The 19,093-nt window shown below is 46.0% G+C and overlaps 1 protein-coding gene across 2 annotated transcripts in view; it reads left to right on the forward strand.

Moving 5' to 3' along the window:
• APBA3 (amyloid beta precursor protein binding family A member 3) overlaps nucleotides 1-14,847 on the forward strand; it is a 29,071-nt gene extending 14,224 nt beyond the window's left edge. For both annotated transcript variants that reach the window (XM_083363417.1, XM_083363416.1), the window contains exons 8-12: nucleotides 521-721; nucleotides 6,060-6,272; nucleotides 10,503-10,622; nucleotides 10,940-11,080; nucleotides 13,355-14,847. In XM_083363417.1, the coding sequence (XP_083219543.1) occupies nucleotides 521-721; nucleotides 6,060-6,272; nucleotides 10,503-10,622; nucleotides 10,940-11,080; nucleotides 13,355-13,426 (747 nt within the window). In that variant the 3' untranslated portion in view covers nucleotides 13,427-14,847. The remainder of the gene's footprint in view (nucleotides 1-520; nucleotides 722-6,059; nucleotides 6,273-10,502; nucleotides 10,623-10,939; nucleotides 11,081-13,354) is intronic.
• The last annotated feature ends 4,246 nt before the right edge of the window (nucleotides 14,848-19,093 follow it).

Below are 19,093 nucleotides of genomic sequence, written 5' to 3' on the forward strand. Positions count from 1 at the left end.
TGGTTGATACCTAGGATGCTGGCAGCAACCCGTGTCAATCATTAGCGCCAGTCAGTTTGAGTGTTCAGTTGACTGAGTTTCATGTTTTATGAAGAATAATAATAATAATAATAATAATAATAATAATAATAATAATAATAATAATAATAATATAGGGTTGGAAGGGACCTTGGAGGTCTTCCAGTCCAACTGCTCAGGCAGTAAAAAAAACTACCATTTCAGACAAATGGTTTTCCAGTCTTTTCTTAAAAACTTCCAGTGTTAGAGCATTTGCAACTTCAGGTTGTTCATTGATTAATCGTTCTAACTGTCACGAAATTTCTCCTTAGTTCCAGGTTACTTCTCTCCTTGATTAGTTTCTTCTTCTTGTCCTCCCTTCAGGTGCTTTGGAGAATAGATTGACTCCCTCTTCTTTATGGCAACCCCCTGAGATATTGGAAGACTGCTCTCATGTCACCCCTCGTCCTCCTTTTCATTAAACTTGACATAGCTAGTCTATTTTCTGCTTTCTGTCCTACAGGCTCAGTTGATAGCGCAAGCCATCGGGCAGGTCTTTAGTGTGGCTTACCAGCACTTCCTGCGGGCCAGCGGCATTGACCCCAGCCAGCTTGGCTCCATGGAAGACCAGAACGATGATGACAAGGATCCTGACTTGATTGAGGGAGAGCAGCTATATAATGGAGATCTGGCTCACTTCTCCAAGCAAGAAAACTGTAAGGAAGTAAGAGCAGAGAGGAGGTGTCTTGTTGAAGGGTGAGGAAGGGGGAGCACTGGAACCACATCCCTACCACAGAGGAAATGGTTGCCCATCTCAAATATACTCATTTGTTGGGTTTTAGAATTGACCAATGGTTGGGCAGGCCACTCAATCTCCACCAATCCTGTCTTGTCCTGATTAGCCCTCTGATGTTGGACTACAACACCATGACCACCCAGCCTGCAGTTGGCTGGAAATGATGGAAGCTGTCGTCTGCCACACCTGTGGGCTTTCATTGGCTTCCGTTGGCAGGAAACGCATTATTTTCACTGTTTTGCTGTTTGGTTGCACTTCAGGCAGGTGCACAAGACAGGATCAAGACTATAAAATGGTTGTTTTGAAAGGCAGGCCTTCCTCCCAGGATTATAGTGTATGGAGAATGGGAAAATCCTCAGTTCTGTGCTCCAAGAGCAGGGAATGGGCAAGTATGGCCCCTTTACAACTTGTGGACTTCAACTCCCAGAATTCCTGAGCCAGCTATGCTGGCTCAGGAATCCTGGGAGTTGAGGTCCACAGGTCATGAAGGGACTATAGTTGCCCACCCCTGCCCAAGACAGTTTATAACAGGGGTCTTCAAACTTGGCCCTTTTATGATTTGTGGACTTCAACTCCTAGAATTCCTCAGCCAGCGTGCCTGGGAAAAAAATCTGTAAATAGTCATTGATCTACAACGGATCATCAGTGGGCGCACATTCACACCCTATAGACATGTGACAGCATTTTGGGTGCTTGATAACCAACCCACATTTACAGCTATTTGCAGCATGGATCACCTGACCACATTTTATGATGTTTTTGCCGAAAACTGGCATTTACTTCTGGTTTTCAGCAAAAGGGGCCCATAGCAAACAATTGGATCGCTTAACAACCCTCATAAAACAGGTCATAAAATCGGGCCAGTCGTGTGGGTGACCTGCTTTACAACGCATCATGGCTTACGACCATAGTGGGCAGGCCCTATTACTTTTTGTAAGTTGAGGACTTCCTGTATGGTGTCACCTTTTATGTTAAAATGTTCCAATAGTATTAATTGATAAAAAAAATAAATGATCCTGATAGCCAAAGGAGGATCACTTAGGTCAGACATGTCAAACACAAGGCCCGGGGGCCAGATCCGGCCCGCGAAGTGGTTTCATGTGGCCCGCGAAGCCATCCTGGAAACAGTGAGGGAACGGCCCCCACTGCCTTGGCTCTGGCCCAGGCCGGCCAGGAGCCAATGTACAATTTTGTGGTGGTCATCTATGCTGAAATACATTCAGTCTTAGCTCCACAAGGCCATCTGGAAACAGTGAGGGACCGGCCCCTGCCGCATCGGCCCCGCCCCCTGGGTGCACGCTAGGGAGGTATCACCCTTTGTGAGGAATGAAAAAATGCACCATCACCTGGAAGTGACCAGCACATGGCCCTGCCTACTTTGGGCAGGCTAGGGGCTGGGCAGCGTTGTGCTTCTCTTCAGATTTGTGCCACCCAGCTCAGCCTCTCGGCGCTGAGGAAAGGGCCATGTGCTGGCCACTTCCAGGCAATGGTACATTTCTTCATTCCTCATGAAGGATGACACTTCCCCAGCTGCGTTTCTTGCCTGTTTTTCTCCCTCCCTCATCTCAAATATTTTCCCATCACTCTGTTCTAAGGAAGGAAGGAAGGAAGGAAGGAAGGAAGGAAGGAAGGAAGGAAGGAAGGAAGGGAGGGAGGGAGAGGGAGGGTCTGAGGGAAGTCCTGCCTTAGTCCTTCCCTGCTGCCCTTTCACCATCCCCTTGCCCCCTCCTCCTGGCCTAACCTGGGTGGTCTCCCATCCTATTGCTAAGGAAGCTTTGGAAACAAAGCTAGGTCTCCTCACATGGAGAGGAAGTGGGCCTCCCTCTTGACGTTGCCCTCATACCCATCATGAGCAACCTAGCTAAGGAGAGCAAGCACAGCAGCTGGGCACCCCCTTGGGGAAGTGGGGGTGGGCTTAGTGCTGCGGGTGCTTGAGGGCTAGGCTGGGCACTTGACCTCCGCATCACCGTCCAGCCTCCCCCCCCCCCCCCGCATGGCCTGAGAGGAACAGTGAGGCTGCTCCAGTGGACCATGCCTCAGCACTTGCCCCCGTCTCATCTCCTTCTGTCAGAGACCCTCAGATCTGCCCCACTCCTGCCCAGGCCCCCATAGGCACCACTGACACAAACAATGTAGAGCTGGCCATGCCCACCCAGTAGGTCACACAGACTCCAGCCACGCCCACCCAGTAGGCCACACCCACCCTGGCCACACCCACCCGGCCCCTCAAGGGTAACCGCAATGCTGATGCGGCCCTCAATGAAATTGAGTTTGACACCCCTGACTTAGGTTGTTCAGTTGGCTGCCTCCATTTTGTCCAGGGTGAGAACATGGCAGGATTCTCTAGAATGTTCCATCTTTTCACCAGGCCGTGAATTTTTACTCCAGGAGGAGTGGTTTGACAGTTTTCTGGCTATAAATGTTCTTGATACAGGAAGTGGTTCTGGAAGAGTAATATCCAGAAAACTGCTAGTCTCCCTGGAACAAACTGATCAGTCTTGTCCTGAAAAAAATATTCTCCTCAGAACAATTCCTTTGGTTTTTTTTTAACTTTACACAGCAAAGCTTTATCCAGATTTTTTTTGTTTTTCTTCTCAGCAAGTTATTTTTTCAAATAAAATAATACTTTCCCAAAGTGTGTGAAACAAAGACAAGAGTTGATTAAGCAGCAATAGACATATTTTCTTTCAGTGTGTAGGGGGGGGGAAAGTGGGGCAAAATAATTGTGTCCCAACCTGTAGCGGAAACACTTCGAGGTTTGTTAGGCCAGAGTGTGAGCAACTAAAGGAAAGTGTGGAACCCACGTTCTCTGTTGCAGTTGTTTGCAATTCCTTGTTCTTCTCTGTCCCCAGAGCTTCTGAAATGTATGACAAATTGCTGATTTCCAGTTGCACATATTTTCCTGCTTTTTTTTAAAAAAAAAAAAGTACGTGCTAAAATAGCTGTACTAAGACTTTGGTATGTTTAACAGATCCGGTTTCACACATACACTTTAACCTCTCGGAGGATAGGTAGTATGTAAATTTATTATAATTATATATGCAGCAAGGTGAAGTCACAGCGGCCAGTTCTTTAGCTGGTGTTGACCTTTGTTTGCATTGAGTTTTTCCCAACAACCTAGGATGTTGTAAAGTATTGGCATAGTATAGGTGTGGATCCAAGCAATCTGGCGTTTTGCCATTGACAATGGAAATATTGTCAATGTTCATTGTCAGTGTGCAATGCTGTCCAAGATTTTTTGGTATATCTAGAGATTCTCAATCATCCTTTTGGTTGTGCCAAAAGTCTTCTCCCCAAAACCAAGGAAGTCCACTTGTCTTTTGGAAAAGAACCGTTGGGATTTTTTGGTATGGCACTGAGTCTGCCGATAACCACTCGGACCACAATATCTGGTTTATGCCATAATCTTTCAGCTTTGATTTTCCAGCCTTGATACTTTGTGATCTCCAATTCTTTGTCTTCTATTCTACTATCCCCTGGTATTGCCACATCAATTTTCCACACTTTTGTCTTTTCCGCCACAGTTAAATCTTGTCAGTTATGTGCCAAGACTCTTATCAGTTTGTATTTGGGAATCCCACAAAGTTTTAATGTGTTCATTCAGGACTATTTTTCGACTCTGTGTTCCTATAGAATTGTTATATTGTAGTTATTTATACTGAGGTTCGTTGCACAGTCAGCCAGATGTCCAGACTGGATTTGGCATTTTTTATCCAACTAGTGGCTACTTTTATTTTTTAAAAAGTCGCTACAGCCATGGGATATTAAAAGAATCACTTTCCTTGTCCCCTGTTCTGGTCAGATATATAATAATAAGATTTGGAAGCACATAATGATGTCCCGTTGCCTGGAGGCGATTCGGGTCTGGATGGGGAGGAACAGACTTCAACTCAACCCCGACAAGACTGAGTGGCCGTGCATACCGGCATCCCGGGATATTCAGAATATTCCATCTCTTTCCATGGGGGGTGAACTATTACCCCCCATAGATAGGGCTCGCAACTTGGTAGTCCTCCTAGATTCATGGCTTACTTTGGAAGATCACATGGTGGCCGTGACTAGGGGGGCCTTCGCCCAGGTTCGCCTGGTCCGCCAGTTGCGGCCCTATCTAGACCGGGATGCCCTATCTACGGTCACTCATGCGCTCGTGACCTCTCGCCTGGACTACTGCAACGCTCTCTACATGGGGCTGCCTTTGAGGACCACTCGGAGGCTCCAACTGGTACAGAATGCAGCCGCGAGAGTTGTGTTGGGAGTCTCCCGATACTCCCATGTTACACCTCTGCTCCGTGAGCTGCATTGGTTATCAGTTGTCTTCCGGGTGAGATTCAAGGTACTTGTAATGGTGTTTAAGGCCCTACATGGCATGGGTCCGGAGTACCTTAGGGAGCACCTGCTGCCGGCATCAACCTCCCTGCGCCCTGTGCGTTCCCATAGAGAGGGCCTCCTCAGGGTGCCACCGATCAGAGAATGTCGATTGGTGGCCCCCAGGGGGAGGTACTTCTCTGTGGGCGCCCCGGAGCTATGGAATCGGTTGCCGGTTGAGCTCGACCTTCGCTCCTTCCGTCGCGATCTGAAGACACACTTATTTGAACAAGCCGGCCTGGCCTGATGGGGGATGGGTTGGGTTTTTATTGTCATTTTTAATATATGTATTTATTGTTTTTAGTTGGGCATATGTTTAATTCTTTTTAACTTTTGTATTTTTGTATTTTTTATATGTCTACCCTGTTCACCGCCCTGAGTCCTTCGGGAGAAGGGCGGTATATAAATAAATTATTATTATTATTATTATTATTATTATTATTATTATTATTATTATTATTATTATTATTATTATTATTATTATTATTATTAGTCTGTTCCCATCTTCCATCAGCTACACAGGTAGTCCTTGACTTACAACCATAATTAAGCCTGGAATGATGGTTGTAAATCGTGACAGTTGTAAAGTGGATCACCGTGTGGATGGACATGTTTTTACGACAGTTTTTGCAGTGGTCGTTAAGTGAATGTCACAATTGTTAAGCAAACCTATTGTTTGCTCAAGAGCAGTTTTTGAGGGGTTTGTTCTAAATTCCAGCAGTCGCCAAACTGGCTGAGGAATTGAAGTCCACACATCTTCAAATAGCCACGGTTGAGAAACACTGCTTTGGATTATAATAACAGTTGTGGATTCGAGGGCACCTTAAAAGGATGAAACACTTCATCTCTGTTTCTTTTAGTCCGATAGATCTCTCCTCTGTTGTTTGGTGTCTCCATATAGGTTATCATCTCCAAAGAGAAGGGCGAGATCCTGGGCGTGGTGATTGTGGAATCTGGTTGGGGATCCATCCTTCCCACTGTGGTCATTGCAAACCTGATGCACAAGGGAGCAGCCGAGCGATCCGGCAAGCTGAGCATTGGGGACCGCATCATGTCCGTCAATGGAACGAGCCTTGTGGGGCTGCCCCTCGCCTCGTGCCAGAATATCATACGGGTGAGGAAGTGAGGCTTTGATTATTAAAGGAGAACATTTATTACCTTTTTGCTTGAGAATAAAAGAGAAAGCACCCCTCAAGTCAAGTTAAAGGTCTTCAAATCAAGGCCGGATTCTCAATGACCAGATGAGCATCCTGCATAGAGCATGGGGATTGACTAGATGACCTCTAAATTCCCTTCCAACCGAGTGATTTTAGGATTTTTTTCCCCGATCCCTGGGGATCATGTGGGCATATTCATTTAGCTTCCTGGCAAGAATGCCCTAGAACAAGGGTCTGCAAACTTGGCAATTTTATGACTTGTGGACTTCCAACTCCCACAGTTCTCCAGTCAGCCATGCTGCCTGGGGAATCCTGGGAGTTGAAGTCCATAAGTCTTATAAGGTGCCATGTTTGGAGACTCCTGTCCTAGAAGAAAGGACTGGCAAATCATATCTCTATAGATGTGCTCTGCCATTCCTCTTTTTTTTAGAATATATTTTTTTCACTTCTGAGTCTAGCCTCCAGCCCTGGGATTTTCTCATATCTGCATATTCATTATGTCCTGTTTGGGTCTTTTGGCCATAATAAATATTACAGCCATTCCTACATATTAATTAAGCCCAGCCCTGCTTAACCTTTGAACCCAAACCAGTTTGTCCGGCACGCAGAAGAGATAGCAAAATTGTTGTTGTTCCCAGGCTGAATACGTTGTAGAAAAGCAAAGATTGTGGCTGATGATCTCTTCTAGATTTTGTGGAAGCAAGATAAACTTAGTCCTTTTTAAAAAAATAAATTTTATTAGTTTATAGTACACAATGCAATGAAAATACAGAACAGAGATGTGAGGGAAGGGAGAAAAAAAGTGGGGGGAAAGGCATTGTCTGCTGACTTTCTTTGGTGCAGTAAAATAGAATTTCAACATCAGACCGCAAGTTTTTACTTTTACAAAATAACATCAACTAGCCCAGGGGTCGGCAACCTCGGCTCTTTTATGACTCGTGGACTTCAACTCCCAGAATTCCTGAGCCAGCTATGCTGGCTCAGGAATTCTGGGAGTTGAAGTCCACGAGTCATAAAAGAGCCGAGGTTGCCGACCCCTGAACTAGCCATTCCGATAATATCAAATCTATCAAATTGGTAAAACCCAAAATCAAAGTTTCATTTTTTTTCTATCTCAAGCACAAAGTCCAGAAGTGGTTTCCAGGTAGCAATAAAAAATATTTGTTTTCTTTTCTTTAATCAGTACAGTCAATTTATTTTTTTATTTTTTTTTATTTTTAATCCCATTTATATCCCGCCCTTCTCCAAAGACTCAGGGCGGCTTACAATTTAAGCAGAAACCAATGTGCTTAGCAATAGCCTTCATTCTATGTATATGCCTGCTTATTAGGGCTTTCGCCCCCCCCCCCCAGTGGCATTATTACAAAGTCAGCTTAATTGCCCCCAACAATCTGGGTCCTCATTTTACCTACCTCGGAAGGATGGAAGGCTGAGTCAACCTTGAGCCTGGTGGGATGCGAACCTGCACTAATTGCAGGCAGCTGGTGTTACTTAAGGAGGCATTAGCGCACTGCTCCACCATTTAGCCATCTCTGCTAGCGCCATAGAGTTTTTGCAACCGTTCCTCCATTGTGGGAATCGACGCAGTCTTCCATTTCTGAGCATAAAGTACTCTTGCTGCTGTCAACACATATAACATCAAGGTTCCATATATTTTTTTTGTTCCAGATCTTTGTCCATGAAACCCAAAAGAAAAGTCCCTGGTTTTCTTTCTGTATTCACTTTAAGAATTCTCTGTATTAACGTACGAATCCTGCTCCGATATTTTCTTGCTTTATCACACGTCCGCCATAAAATGTAGGAGGGCTGTGCTTTACATTTACATTACCAACATTCATTTGAAATGCCTTTATACATACAAAAAAAGTGTAAAAAATGAATAAAGGTAGTCCTTGACTTATGACTGACCAGGCTCCATAAGTCATGAGGTTCTAAAGCCGGTCACACACATGATCGGCCCGATTTTATGACTTTTGTGGCAGTTGTTAAAGCAAATGCCACAGTGATTAAACGAACCAGTTGTTCATTAGGGGCTAGTTTTGCCAAAAAAATCAGAAGTAAATGTCGGTTTTCAGCAAAAATGTCATGAAATGCAGTCTCCTTCTCCAGGGGGATCATTCCACACCTGGGCCTTTAGGTCTCCCAATAGGGACCCCAACCCCACTGTAACTACGTCCATTCACTTATTACTAGTCAACGTCTTCTATCTTGCCCAGGGGTCGGCAACCGGAAAAAGGAAAGGAGCCACTCAGAACCGGTTCCATCAAACAAACAAAAAAGTGGGAGCCGCAAAAAGTGCACGCGCGTGCGTCCACTCACGCGCATGCGCAAAATGGGAGGCACCTGCGCGGCGACGGGTCTCCCCTTTGGAGAGGTGCGCGCCATCCCGTTCGGAGACCTGCCGCGTTTGTCAAACATGGCCGAACGCGGCAGCTGTGCAAACGGGATGGCGCCGGTTTGGCGAGTGCGCGCGCACCTCTCCCAAGCCGCCGCCGTCCGTTGGCAGGTCTCCGGACGGCGGCAGCTTGGGAGAGGTGTGCGCGCACTCTCCAAACCGCCGCCATCCCGTTTGCACAGCTGCCGTGTTCGTCAATGTTTGACAAACGCGGCAGGTCTCCGGACGGGACGGGACGGCTTGGAGAGGTGCGCGCACACTCTCCAAACCGCCGCCATCCCGTTTGCACAGCTGCCGTGTTCGTCAATGTTTGACAAACGCGGCAGGTCTCCGGACGGGACGGCGGCGGCTTGGAGAGGTGCGCGCGCACCTCCTCCCTTTGGAAAGGTGCGCGCGCACCTCTCGGAACGGGCGGTGCCACTCTCCATTTGGAGAGGTGCGCACGCACCACTGCCCGTTCGAAGAGGTGCGCGTGCACCGGGCGGCTGGGAGCTGCAGGAGACGGCTCAAAGAGCCGCATGCGGGTCCGCAGCTGCGGGTTGCCAACCCGTGATCTTGCCAAACTAAAGCAGACGCCTTGCGCCGTTAAACGTACAGAGGCAGTCTTCAACTTACCACCACAATTGAGCCCAACGTTTCTGTTGTTAAGTGAATCGCTGCAGTTGTTAAATTAGTAACACAGTTGTTAAGTGAATCTGGCTTCCCCATTGACCGTGCTTGCCAGAAGGTCGCGAAAGGGGATCACGTGACCCCAAATGCTTATAAGTCGAGGACTACCTGTACTTGAGAACTGCTAGGGAGGAGCCATCTTCACTCTCTTTCTCCCACACCAACTAGCTAAAGTTTGCTATCTCTTGCTCCTCTGGAATGCAGCCCTGGGAATATGGAATACATTCCATCACACCACCTCCTTTCTGGCCCGGCCCCCTTCATGTTCAGACCTGTTATGGAGGTGTCATCAGCTCCCAATAGCATCCACTTATAATAATAATAAAGTTGGAAGGGACCTTGGAGGTCATCTAGTCCAACCCCCTGCTTAGGCTATACCATTTCAGTCAAATGGCTGTCCAGTCTCTTCTTAAAAACTTCCAGTGTTGGAGCATTCACAGCTTCTGGAGGCAGGTTGTTCCACTGGTTAATTGTTCTAACTGTCAGGAAGTTTTTCCTTAGTTCTAGGTTGCTTCTCTCCTTGACTAGTTTCCATCCGTTGCTTCTTGTCCTGCCTTCAGGCGCTTTGGAGAATAGCTTGACTCCCTCTTCTTTGTGGCAGCCCCTGAGATATTGGAACACTGCTATCCTGTCCCCCCTCATCCTTCTCTTCATTAAACTAGATATACCCAATTCCAGCAACCGTTCCTTATATGTTTTAGCCTCCAGTCCCCTAATCATCTTTGTTGCTCTTCTCTGCACTCTTTCTAGAGTCTCAACATTTTTTAAAATCGTGCTGACCAAAACTGGATGTGGTATTCCAAGTGTGGCCTTCCCAAGGCATTGTAAAGTGGTATTAACATTTCACATGTTGCAGGAGGGAATGCGGGGTGGGGTGGGTGGGGTTGGGGTTGGTTGTCTCTTGAATTAGAACAAAATGGTCATTTTGGGGTTCGCTAAATGACAGGGTGTGCTGTAAAGTCATTAGCATCATTTAGCATAGCATTTCTCAATTTTGGTCACTTTTAAGATGTTTGGACTTCAACTCCCAGAATTCCCCAGCCAGCAGTAAAACTGCCTGCTCTTGGTAGAGGATGTTGACCTTAATTTCAGGCCAACCTGATGGGTTTTGTTTTCTTCCCAGGATTTGAAAAACCAGACTGAAGTAACCCTCAACATCGTTCATTGCCCTCCTGTCACCACGGCAATTGTTCGAAGGCCCGACACAAAATATCCCCTAGGATTCTCCGTGGAAAACGGCATTGTGAGTAATCTAGGTAGATGAGACGAGTCAGCCAGGCTCTTTGTTCAGAGGGAATTCAAAATACAAATGGCTCTACCTCGGATGGACTAGGGCAGGGGTAGGCAACCTTGGCTCTTTTATGACTCATGGACTTCAACTTCAGCTGTGCTGGCTCAGGAATTCTGGGAATTGAAGTCCACGAGTCATAAAAGAGCCAAGGTTGCCTACCCCTGGACTAGGGAGGTTTTTGGAAATCGGGGATGGGTGCGCTTGAGCAAAACTTTTGAGACGCGGGTGGGCAAGGCCAGCCGTACCAGTGGCGGTTTCCCTGTGCCTAGATCTGCAGCCTCATGCGTGGCGGGATTGCAGAACGTGGAGGCATCCGCGTGGGACATCGCATCATTGAGATCAATGGGCAGAGCGTGGTGGCTATGCCGCACGAGAAGATCATTCGTATCCTTAGCCAAGCGGTCAGCGAGGTACGTGCACAGCGTGATTCTCTAGTTGTGAAAAGCCCTATTGTGAAAAAGCCACACCGAAAAGGGCTCTTCCTCTGCCTTCTTTCTTCCTAAGGATTTCAGGGTGGGGGTTCTTGATTGTTGGGTGAGAATTAAGAACAATTCAAACAAACAAACAAAAAAATCAGGCACGCCTGGCTTAGCAAATTTGTGCAATCAACCGGGGTTGATTGCAAACCCAAGTACAAGCAGTCCTTGATTTATGGCCATTTGTTTAGTGCAGGGGTCTTCAGATTTGGCCCTTTTATGACTTGTGGACTTCAACTCCCAGAATTCCTCAGCCAGGCACGCATGAGGAATTCTGGGGGTCGAAGTCCACAAGTCATAAAAGGGCCAAGGTTTAGTGTCTGAATTTTCAACAGCACTGGGAAAAGGACTTATGACCATTTTTTCACACTTATAATCATCTCAGCAAACTCATACTCACCAGACTTCCTGACAGAACAATTAACCAGTGGAACAACCTGCCTCCAGAAGCTATGAATGCTCCAACACTGAAAGTTTTTAAGTAGAGACTGGACAGCCATTTGACTGAAATGGTATAGCCTAAGCAGGGGGTTGGACTAGTTCAGGGGTCGGCAACCTCGGCTCTTTTATGACTCGTGGACTTCAACTCCCAGAATTCCTGAGCCAGCTATGCTGGCTCAGGAATTCTGGGAGTTGAAGTCCACGAGTCATAAAAGAGCCGAGGTTGCCGACCCCTGGACTAGTTCATATTTACGGTGGTTGTCCTGTCCCGTGGTTATATGATCACCTTTTGAAACCGTCTAACTTAGCAACTGCAGTTGATTTACAGTTAACAAGAAAGGTCGTGAAATGGGGCAGAGCTCACCAATGTTGTTGCTTCGCCACAGAGATTTGGGGCTCAGCTGGGGTCGTACGTTGAGGACAACCTGTACTGTATCAACCATCTGAAATGGTAAAGGCAGGTTGAGTCTGGAGCAATAAAGCAGTGTCTCAGTAGAGTCGTTTAGAGCTGATTCGGGGGAATCTCTGAAAGAGCTATAAGGATTCCTTGACTTACAACTGCAATTAGGACTGGAATGTCCGTCGCTAAGAAATGCGGTCATTAAGTGAGTCAGGCCCAGTTGTATGTTTTCACCACGGTTGTTAGGCGAAACCTGCTTCTCTGTTGATTTTAATTGTTGGAAGCTGGTGGAAAGGTTACAAATGAGGATCACATAGTCCGGTAATGCGGCAATTGTCGTAAATACATGCTGGTTGTCAAGGGGCCAGATTTTGATCACATGACCACGGGGAGACGGCAACAGTTGTAAATGTCACCTTTTTTTTTCCAGTGCCAGGGTGGCTAAGCAAATGGTCGTATGCCAAGGACTGCCTATTGTTAAAGAGTATCTTGGAAAAGCCATCACACAGTTAAGAGACAGAAATTCAAATAACTCCACCTTGGATTTGTATCGGATAAGTTGGGACAGAGAGATTGAGGTCAGCCCTTTGAAACAGGCCGGATCGAGGAACAGATTTGGCAGGGATTCTTGGAAACGCTGCCTAATTCTTGCGTATAATCATCGAATCCTGAAAGCCTAGATTGAAACGGCTGTGATAAGGAAAGAAGAGAGGGTGTAGCAGGCAGAAGGGAGGACCTTCCCTTTTGCAGTAAATATAGGCCAGTGTTTTTCAAACTTGTCAACTTGAAGCTAGGCGGACTTCAACTCCCAGAATTCCCCAGCCAGCATTGGGAGTTCTGGCAGTTGAAGTCTGCCTAGCTTCAAGTTGCCAAGTTTGAAAAACACTGATGTAGATCAGCAGTGCTTTTTTTGTAATAATAATAATAATAAAAAAAGGCGTCGGAACTCACACACATCATACAACCTGCCTCGCCTACCCTACAAGGTTCCATCCAAAAAAGGTGCCGGAACTCCATTCTGAGTGTTCTATGAGGAAAAAAAGCCTTGTAGATCAGGGGTCCCCAAACCCCCGGACCGTGGACCAGTACCGGGCCATGGCGTGCCAGCAACCAGTCCACACAAACAAGCAAAGCCCCATCCGCAAGATTCAGGCAGCACACAAAACCACACCCACTCCGGTCTGCGGAAAAACCTCTTTCCACGGAACTGGTCCCTGGTGCCCAAAAGGTTGGGGACCTCTGATGTAGATCATATGGCAGCCATTTTGTGACCAGGCATCATCCTCCCTCCCCATGTGAACCCTAGCGTGCCATTGCTCAGCTTCAGCGATGCCCCCTGACTTGGTTGCGCTTCTTCTTCCTTGCAGGTCCATATCAAGACCATGCCAGCTTCCACCTATCGTCTTTTAACTGGCCAGGAGCAACCGATCTTCCTCTGATGGGCTTTGCCGTGGCCACCGGCTTCCCGTGGCTGCTTCCTAAGCTTGCTGCACCTCCCAAATCTGAAGTCTGGGCTCAGTGCCCCCGATTCACAAGAGCTTCGTGTCTGTTTCTGGGGCACGAGCCACCCAGCCACGTTTGTTGTTGGTTTCCTTTGCTGGGGAAATTTATCTGGGGTGTGAACTTGGAAGTTGTGCCTGTTGCTTGAGGTTGGTTTCTACACTAGAAAGCGAGAGATATTGGAGATTGAACCTTACACTACCGTGCTGTGCTCTTCCTGAACTAAAAAGGATGGCCTAGAGACTCTTACCACTTCCAGAGGAGAGGAACAGTACAGGGTGGGAAGAATTCCTTATTCACTTTAAAAAAATAAAAATAAAAAAAAATCCTGAAGGTTGCAAAGCAGGTGGAGATACAAATTTTCATATTTCTCAAGGTGTTCTCTGCGACAGACGCCTTTTTCTTAAAACAAAATAAGGGAAATATGAAAATATAGCATTTGGTAAGTGCTCTTTGAAGTGGTCCAGTCCAGAATCAGGATGCTGCATTGTTGTCAGGATTGCCTGGCCAATTTACACAGATTCTGCCCAGCAAGATTTAGGGTGTAGGAGACAATCCACCCTGCTCTCCCTGGCTGTGGAGGATCCAGCCCTCCAAATTCATTTCTGCAGTAATACAAGTCTCACCTTTGCCGTTAGGAAATGGGGCAAACTCTTCTGATGGCTGGACTTCCAATACACTGCTGGCAATTCTATAAGTTGCTTCGGAGCTACTGTATGAATTTTGTTGCTTAAACTACTAATACAAATAACCAAAGTACTAAATTTCCCAAAGCAGATCAGAGACGGTGAGAAAGTGCTCTCTCTTTTTTAATCACTCTATTCTCTGCACACCAAAGATTAGAGAAATGGCTATTATTTGCTTTTCTAAAGCATCTTCTTGCTCTGACTTGAGAATGGGAAGAATTGTAAGAGTTCACACCTTTCGGCATGACAATCCACGTTAAGCAGCCTTAACTGCTCAGACAGCTGAAGTTCGAACTTGTTTTGCAAATGTTCAAGTAACGGCAGAATTACAAGCTGCCTCTCTAAAGCAGGGGGGTCTTCAAACCTGGCCCTTCTAGGACTTGTGGACTTCAACTCCCAGAATTCTTCAGCCAGCGTGCCTGGCTGAGGAATTCTGGGAGTTGAAGTCCACAAGTCATAAAAGGGCCAAGTTTGAAAAACCCTGCTCTAAAGCTTTCAGAAACGACAAGAAAGTCTTAAAAAGTTCTGGTTCGTTTTACCCTATGTGCTAAGCCTGGGTCAACATGTACTGAACCCCAGTTCCAAAAAAAATAAGAATAAAATCCACAATGTTGTGTTTGCATTGTTGTCCAAACTTTGTGAGATTTGGGTGATTTTGTAGAATTCTGGTTTTCTTTTTTCCCTGGGCCTGAATCTTGGGGGTGGGGGGGGGGGTCTGACCTCTTGTGTTAAGCAATAAATCATGGTTAAAAACCACAGCGGCTGAATTCACACATTGCACTGCAGTGAACTGAGGCAAAATTAGCTTCTATTGCTTGCGCCCTTCTCTCTACCCCTGATGTGGTTTCAAATTTCTGATAATACATTGGAAGAATTGTTTCCCAGCTCAAAAGCTCTTGAGTCACTGAAGCAGTTTGTGTAGGTTTTGTGTGCGTGAGAAGACTATGAGAAGACTATCTGAAGCAACAGGACAACTGTTTTGAAATGCTGATTAGCACTGAGTTTTGCAACACACTCACTTTTTTTGCAAGCTTCTGTCAAGAGGTTCACTTCTCAAGGCTGTGTCTTTAAAAAACAGGAAGCTACTGTTTTTTATAACAGGGGGAAAAATCAGTTTGGAGAAAGAGAAAAGCTAGATTTGTCTAATATGCTTGATTAAGGGACTCTTGGGTAATGTATATTCACTGCCTTAAGGTACTTATAAAAGTAATAAAAGCAGAATAAAAATCTAATAGTTAGTCTCCTACTTATAGCCATTTGTTTAGTGACTGAAGTTACAACGGAACTGAAAAAACTGATTTATGACCGTTTTTCACACTTACAACCATTGCAGCATCCCCGTGGTCACGTGATCAAAATTTGGATTCTTAACAACTGTCTCATAGTTAACGACGGCTGCCGTGTCCCAGGGTGTGTGTGTGTGCGTGTGTCATGTGATCCCCTTTTGCAACTTTCTGACAAGCAATGTCACTGAACAACCAGGTTACTAACTTAACAACTGCAGTGATTCACTTAACAACCACGGCAATAAAGATTCAAAATGGGGCGAAACTCGCTTAACGGCTGTTTTGCTTAGCCGTGAAAATTTTGCACTCAATTATGGTCGTAAGTTGAGTAACTGCAAATAAATAATACGACCTGCATACTTGCCTGCACCTGGGTACTGTAGAGAAGGAGACGCTAACCATCTTAAGATTTGTGGACTTCAACTCCCAGAATTCCTCAGCCATCCATGAAGTCCACAAGTCTTAAAGTTCCTAAGATAGGAGACCCCTGCTGTAAAGCAAGAATTGCCTAATTCTACATTACCACTTCTGCAGAGCTCCTGATCTTGAGAGCACAAGCCTCACGTCCCCTAAAATTTAATTTGTCTGAGGTAAAATGTCAGCCCTGACAAATGGCGTCTTGCCAACAATGTTCACTTCCTGACATTTATTTCAAAGCAGTGGTGTGACTTTCTGTAGTCTTCTGCCATCCTGATTAACCCATACTTGCACTGGGTTAATGAGCTTGAGGTTATAATTGTACTGAGATTATTAATCCTTCAGGGTGACATCAATGCCTTTTCGGTCTCCTTGACCAGTGTTCGTCCACTTTGGCAACTTGAAGATGTGTGGATTTCAACTCCCAGAATTTGGCTGGGGAATTCTGGACGTTGAAGTCCACACATGTTCAAGTTGCCAAAGTTGAGAAGCACTCCTTTAAAGACTGCCTGAACTGATCTGAGCATTTGCAAAAACCAAGCGTTGTTCATTGCCAGGATGTTGCTTAAATTAACAAGGAGACCACAAAATACCTTGCTTTTTTCCCCCTTCCAAACCAGCGAGTCGGTCAGCATCCCACATTTTTGTCGTCTTTTCACCATTACTAACCGAAAAAAAGATCCATGCAATTCAGCTGAAAAGGAATGCTTTTAATACAAAAGGCACAAATGATGGAGCGGCAAGCCCCGAGGCTCCTCCATCTTCACTCATCACATACCGCAAAGGTTGTCATGTACATTAAGGCAATACGTTCAGTTCCATCATCCTAGGCTGCTCCTTGTCAGCGGGCGCACAAGAATGCAACCTGGGAGAGAAATCCCAAATGGAAGTTATGCAGATAAAAAAGCAATTAAGCATGCTTAATACTCTTCCACGTTTTTGATTAAAAAGGCTGAATTAAATCCCCCTCTGAGCATCACATTGCAAATTATAAAAGGGAGTTATAAAATTCTAGGGAACCAGAACAATAGTGGCCCTAATAAAGTTTATGCCAACTTCTGACCGTGATGCTCAGCCTCCATTACAGTAATAACTCGAGGACTATCTATACCATAAATGTGGAGCTTCCCGATTGAACTTTTTTTTTTTAAAGCCAAATCGTGAATGATTTCAGGCAGGACTGAATGAGATTTTGGAGTTATATAGGAATAGAAATTGGCAATCTTGTGAAATTTCAGCCTTGATTTGCGGTCGCCCGAGATTACACAGCAACACGTTAGGCCTGTAGTAAACGGTGAGGAAAGGGCTGTTGACCTTAATCATATTAGCAGGAGGAAACATTTAAAAAGGTAAAACACGGAGTGTGGTTTATAAGCAAAAATAGACCTCCGGTCGGGAAAGACAACACTGTGAGGTCTAGCTTTAAAATTCTTGAGACAATCCTCAGCTTTGTGAATGGATGTAGGGCAGTTTCTTAAAAGCATTGTGCACAAAAAGTTAGAACATGAGGTGGAAGTTCTTAGCCTTAATTGAAGTATAAAAATGGCCTAACGATGCCGCGTATCAGTATTATTTCTCCATCTTGGCAACTCCAAGATCTCTGTACTTCAACTCAAAGCCGGCTGGATTTGAAAGCTGGCTGGGGAATTCTGGGAACTGAAGTCCAGACATCTGCAAGTTGTTGAGCTTGAGAAGCATTCATGTATATGCAACTCAAAGTACCTTATTCTGGTTAAATGGATCCAGAATGAAATAAAAATGGTTGCAAATCCCTTCCGAGCTGTATTGTGAGTTAGTTCAGAAGGCCGGTGGAAATCCTTTGATCTTGATCAAAGGGCAGAAATAGATTGAATGCACCGGATATCCAGCTTGAGGTGAAACTGCCCAAAGAAAGGATGGTGGAGAGGATCAACTGAAGATCAAACTTCCATCCAAGGTGGCTTGCTCCCCTTGGCTGCTCTGGGGTGTCCACAACTTAAGGCAACAGGGTGAAAGAGAAAAGCAACATTTCCGGAACAAGCATGTGAGGCAAAGCTGGTCATGAGGACTTCCAGGGGCTCAAAATCTTGCCACACCCCCTATGTTTTTAGTGCCTCTATAGGAGCACAAAGGTCTTTGAAGAGTTTCACCAAAATTGGAAGGACAAGGACAGCTTTGCACGGCCACCCAAGAAAGTTGCAGGAGGCCACGTGGCTGCTGATGGGGTTACAGGTCTGTGGCAGGTCCCCAGTCATAACCATAGTCCTGGTCTGACTCAGAGTCATAAGTCTGCGCATGGGTGAACTTCTTCCGTAGCGCCTCATGTTCGTATTCCCTGACAAAGAGATGGCAAAGTTGTAAATCAATGCACTGCATAGATTTAGATATGCATATTAAAATAGGCTGCAATAACAGAGGGATAGAATTAAGATCTCGTGAAGTAATAGTACCACTTTACAAAGCCTTAGTACAGACATGTCAAACACAAGGCCCAGGGGCCGGATCTGGCCCGCAACATGCTTTCATGTGGCCCGCGAAGCCATCCTGGAAACAGTGAGGGGAACGGCCCCCACTGCCTTGGCCCTGGCCCAGAGACCCTCCTTCTGCCAGAGACCCTCAGATCTGTCCCACTCCTGCCCAGGCCCCCATAGGCACCCTTGATGCCAACGATGTAGAGCTGGCCACGCCCACCCAGTAGGCCATATGCACTCTAGCCACACCCACCCAGTAGGCCACGCCCACCCTGGCCACACCCACCCGCCCCCCTGAGGGCAACCGCAATGCTGATGCAGCCCTCAATGAAATTGAGTTTGACACCCCTGCCTTAGTACAATCACACTTGGAATACTGCATCCAGTTTTGGTTACCACAATATAAAAAAGGAGAGTTTTGGTTACCACAATATAAAAAAGGAGAGTTTTGGTTACCACAATATAAAAAAGAGTGCAGAGAAGAGGAACAAGGATGATCAGGGGACCTGAGGCTAAAACATATAGGGAACGGTTGCTGGAATTGGGGATGTCTAGTTTAATGAAGAGAAGGACGAGGGGAGATGTGACAGCAGTCTTCCAATATCTCAGGGGCTGCCCCAAAGATGAGGGTAGTCAAACTATTTTCCAAAGAACCAGAAGGCAAGATGAGAAGCAACGGATGGAAATTAACCAAGGAGAGAAGCACCAAGAAGAACTAAGGAGAAATTTCTTGACATTTAGAACCATCAGTGGAATGACTTGCCTCC

Source organism: Vipera ursinii (assembly GCF_947247035.1).
Source record: "Vipera ursinii genome assembly, chromosome: 1".
Classification (NCBI taxonomy): Eukaryota; Metazoa; Chordata; class Lepidosauria; order Squamata; family Viperidae; genus Vipera; species Vipera ursinii.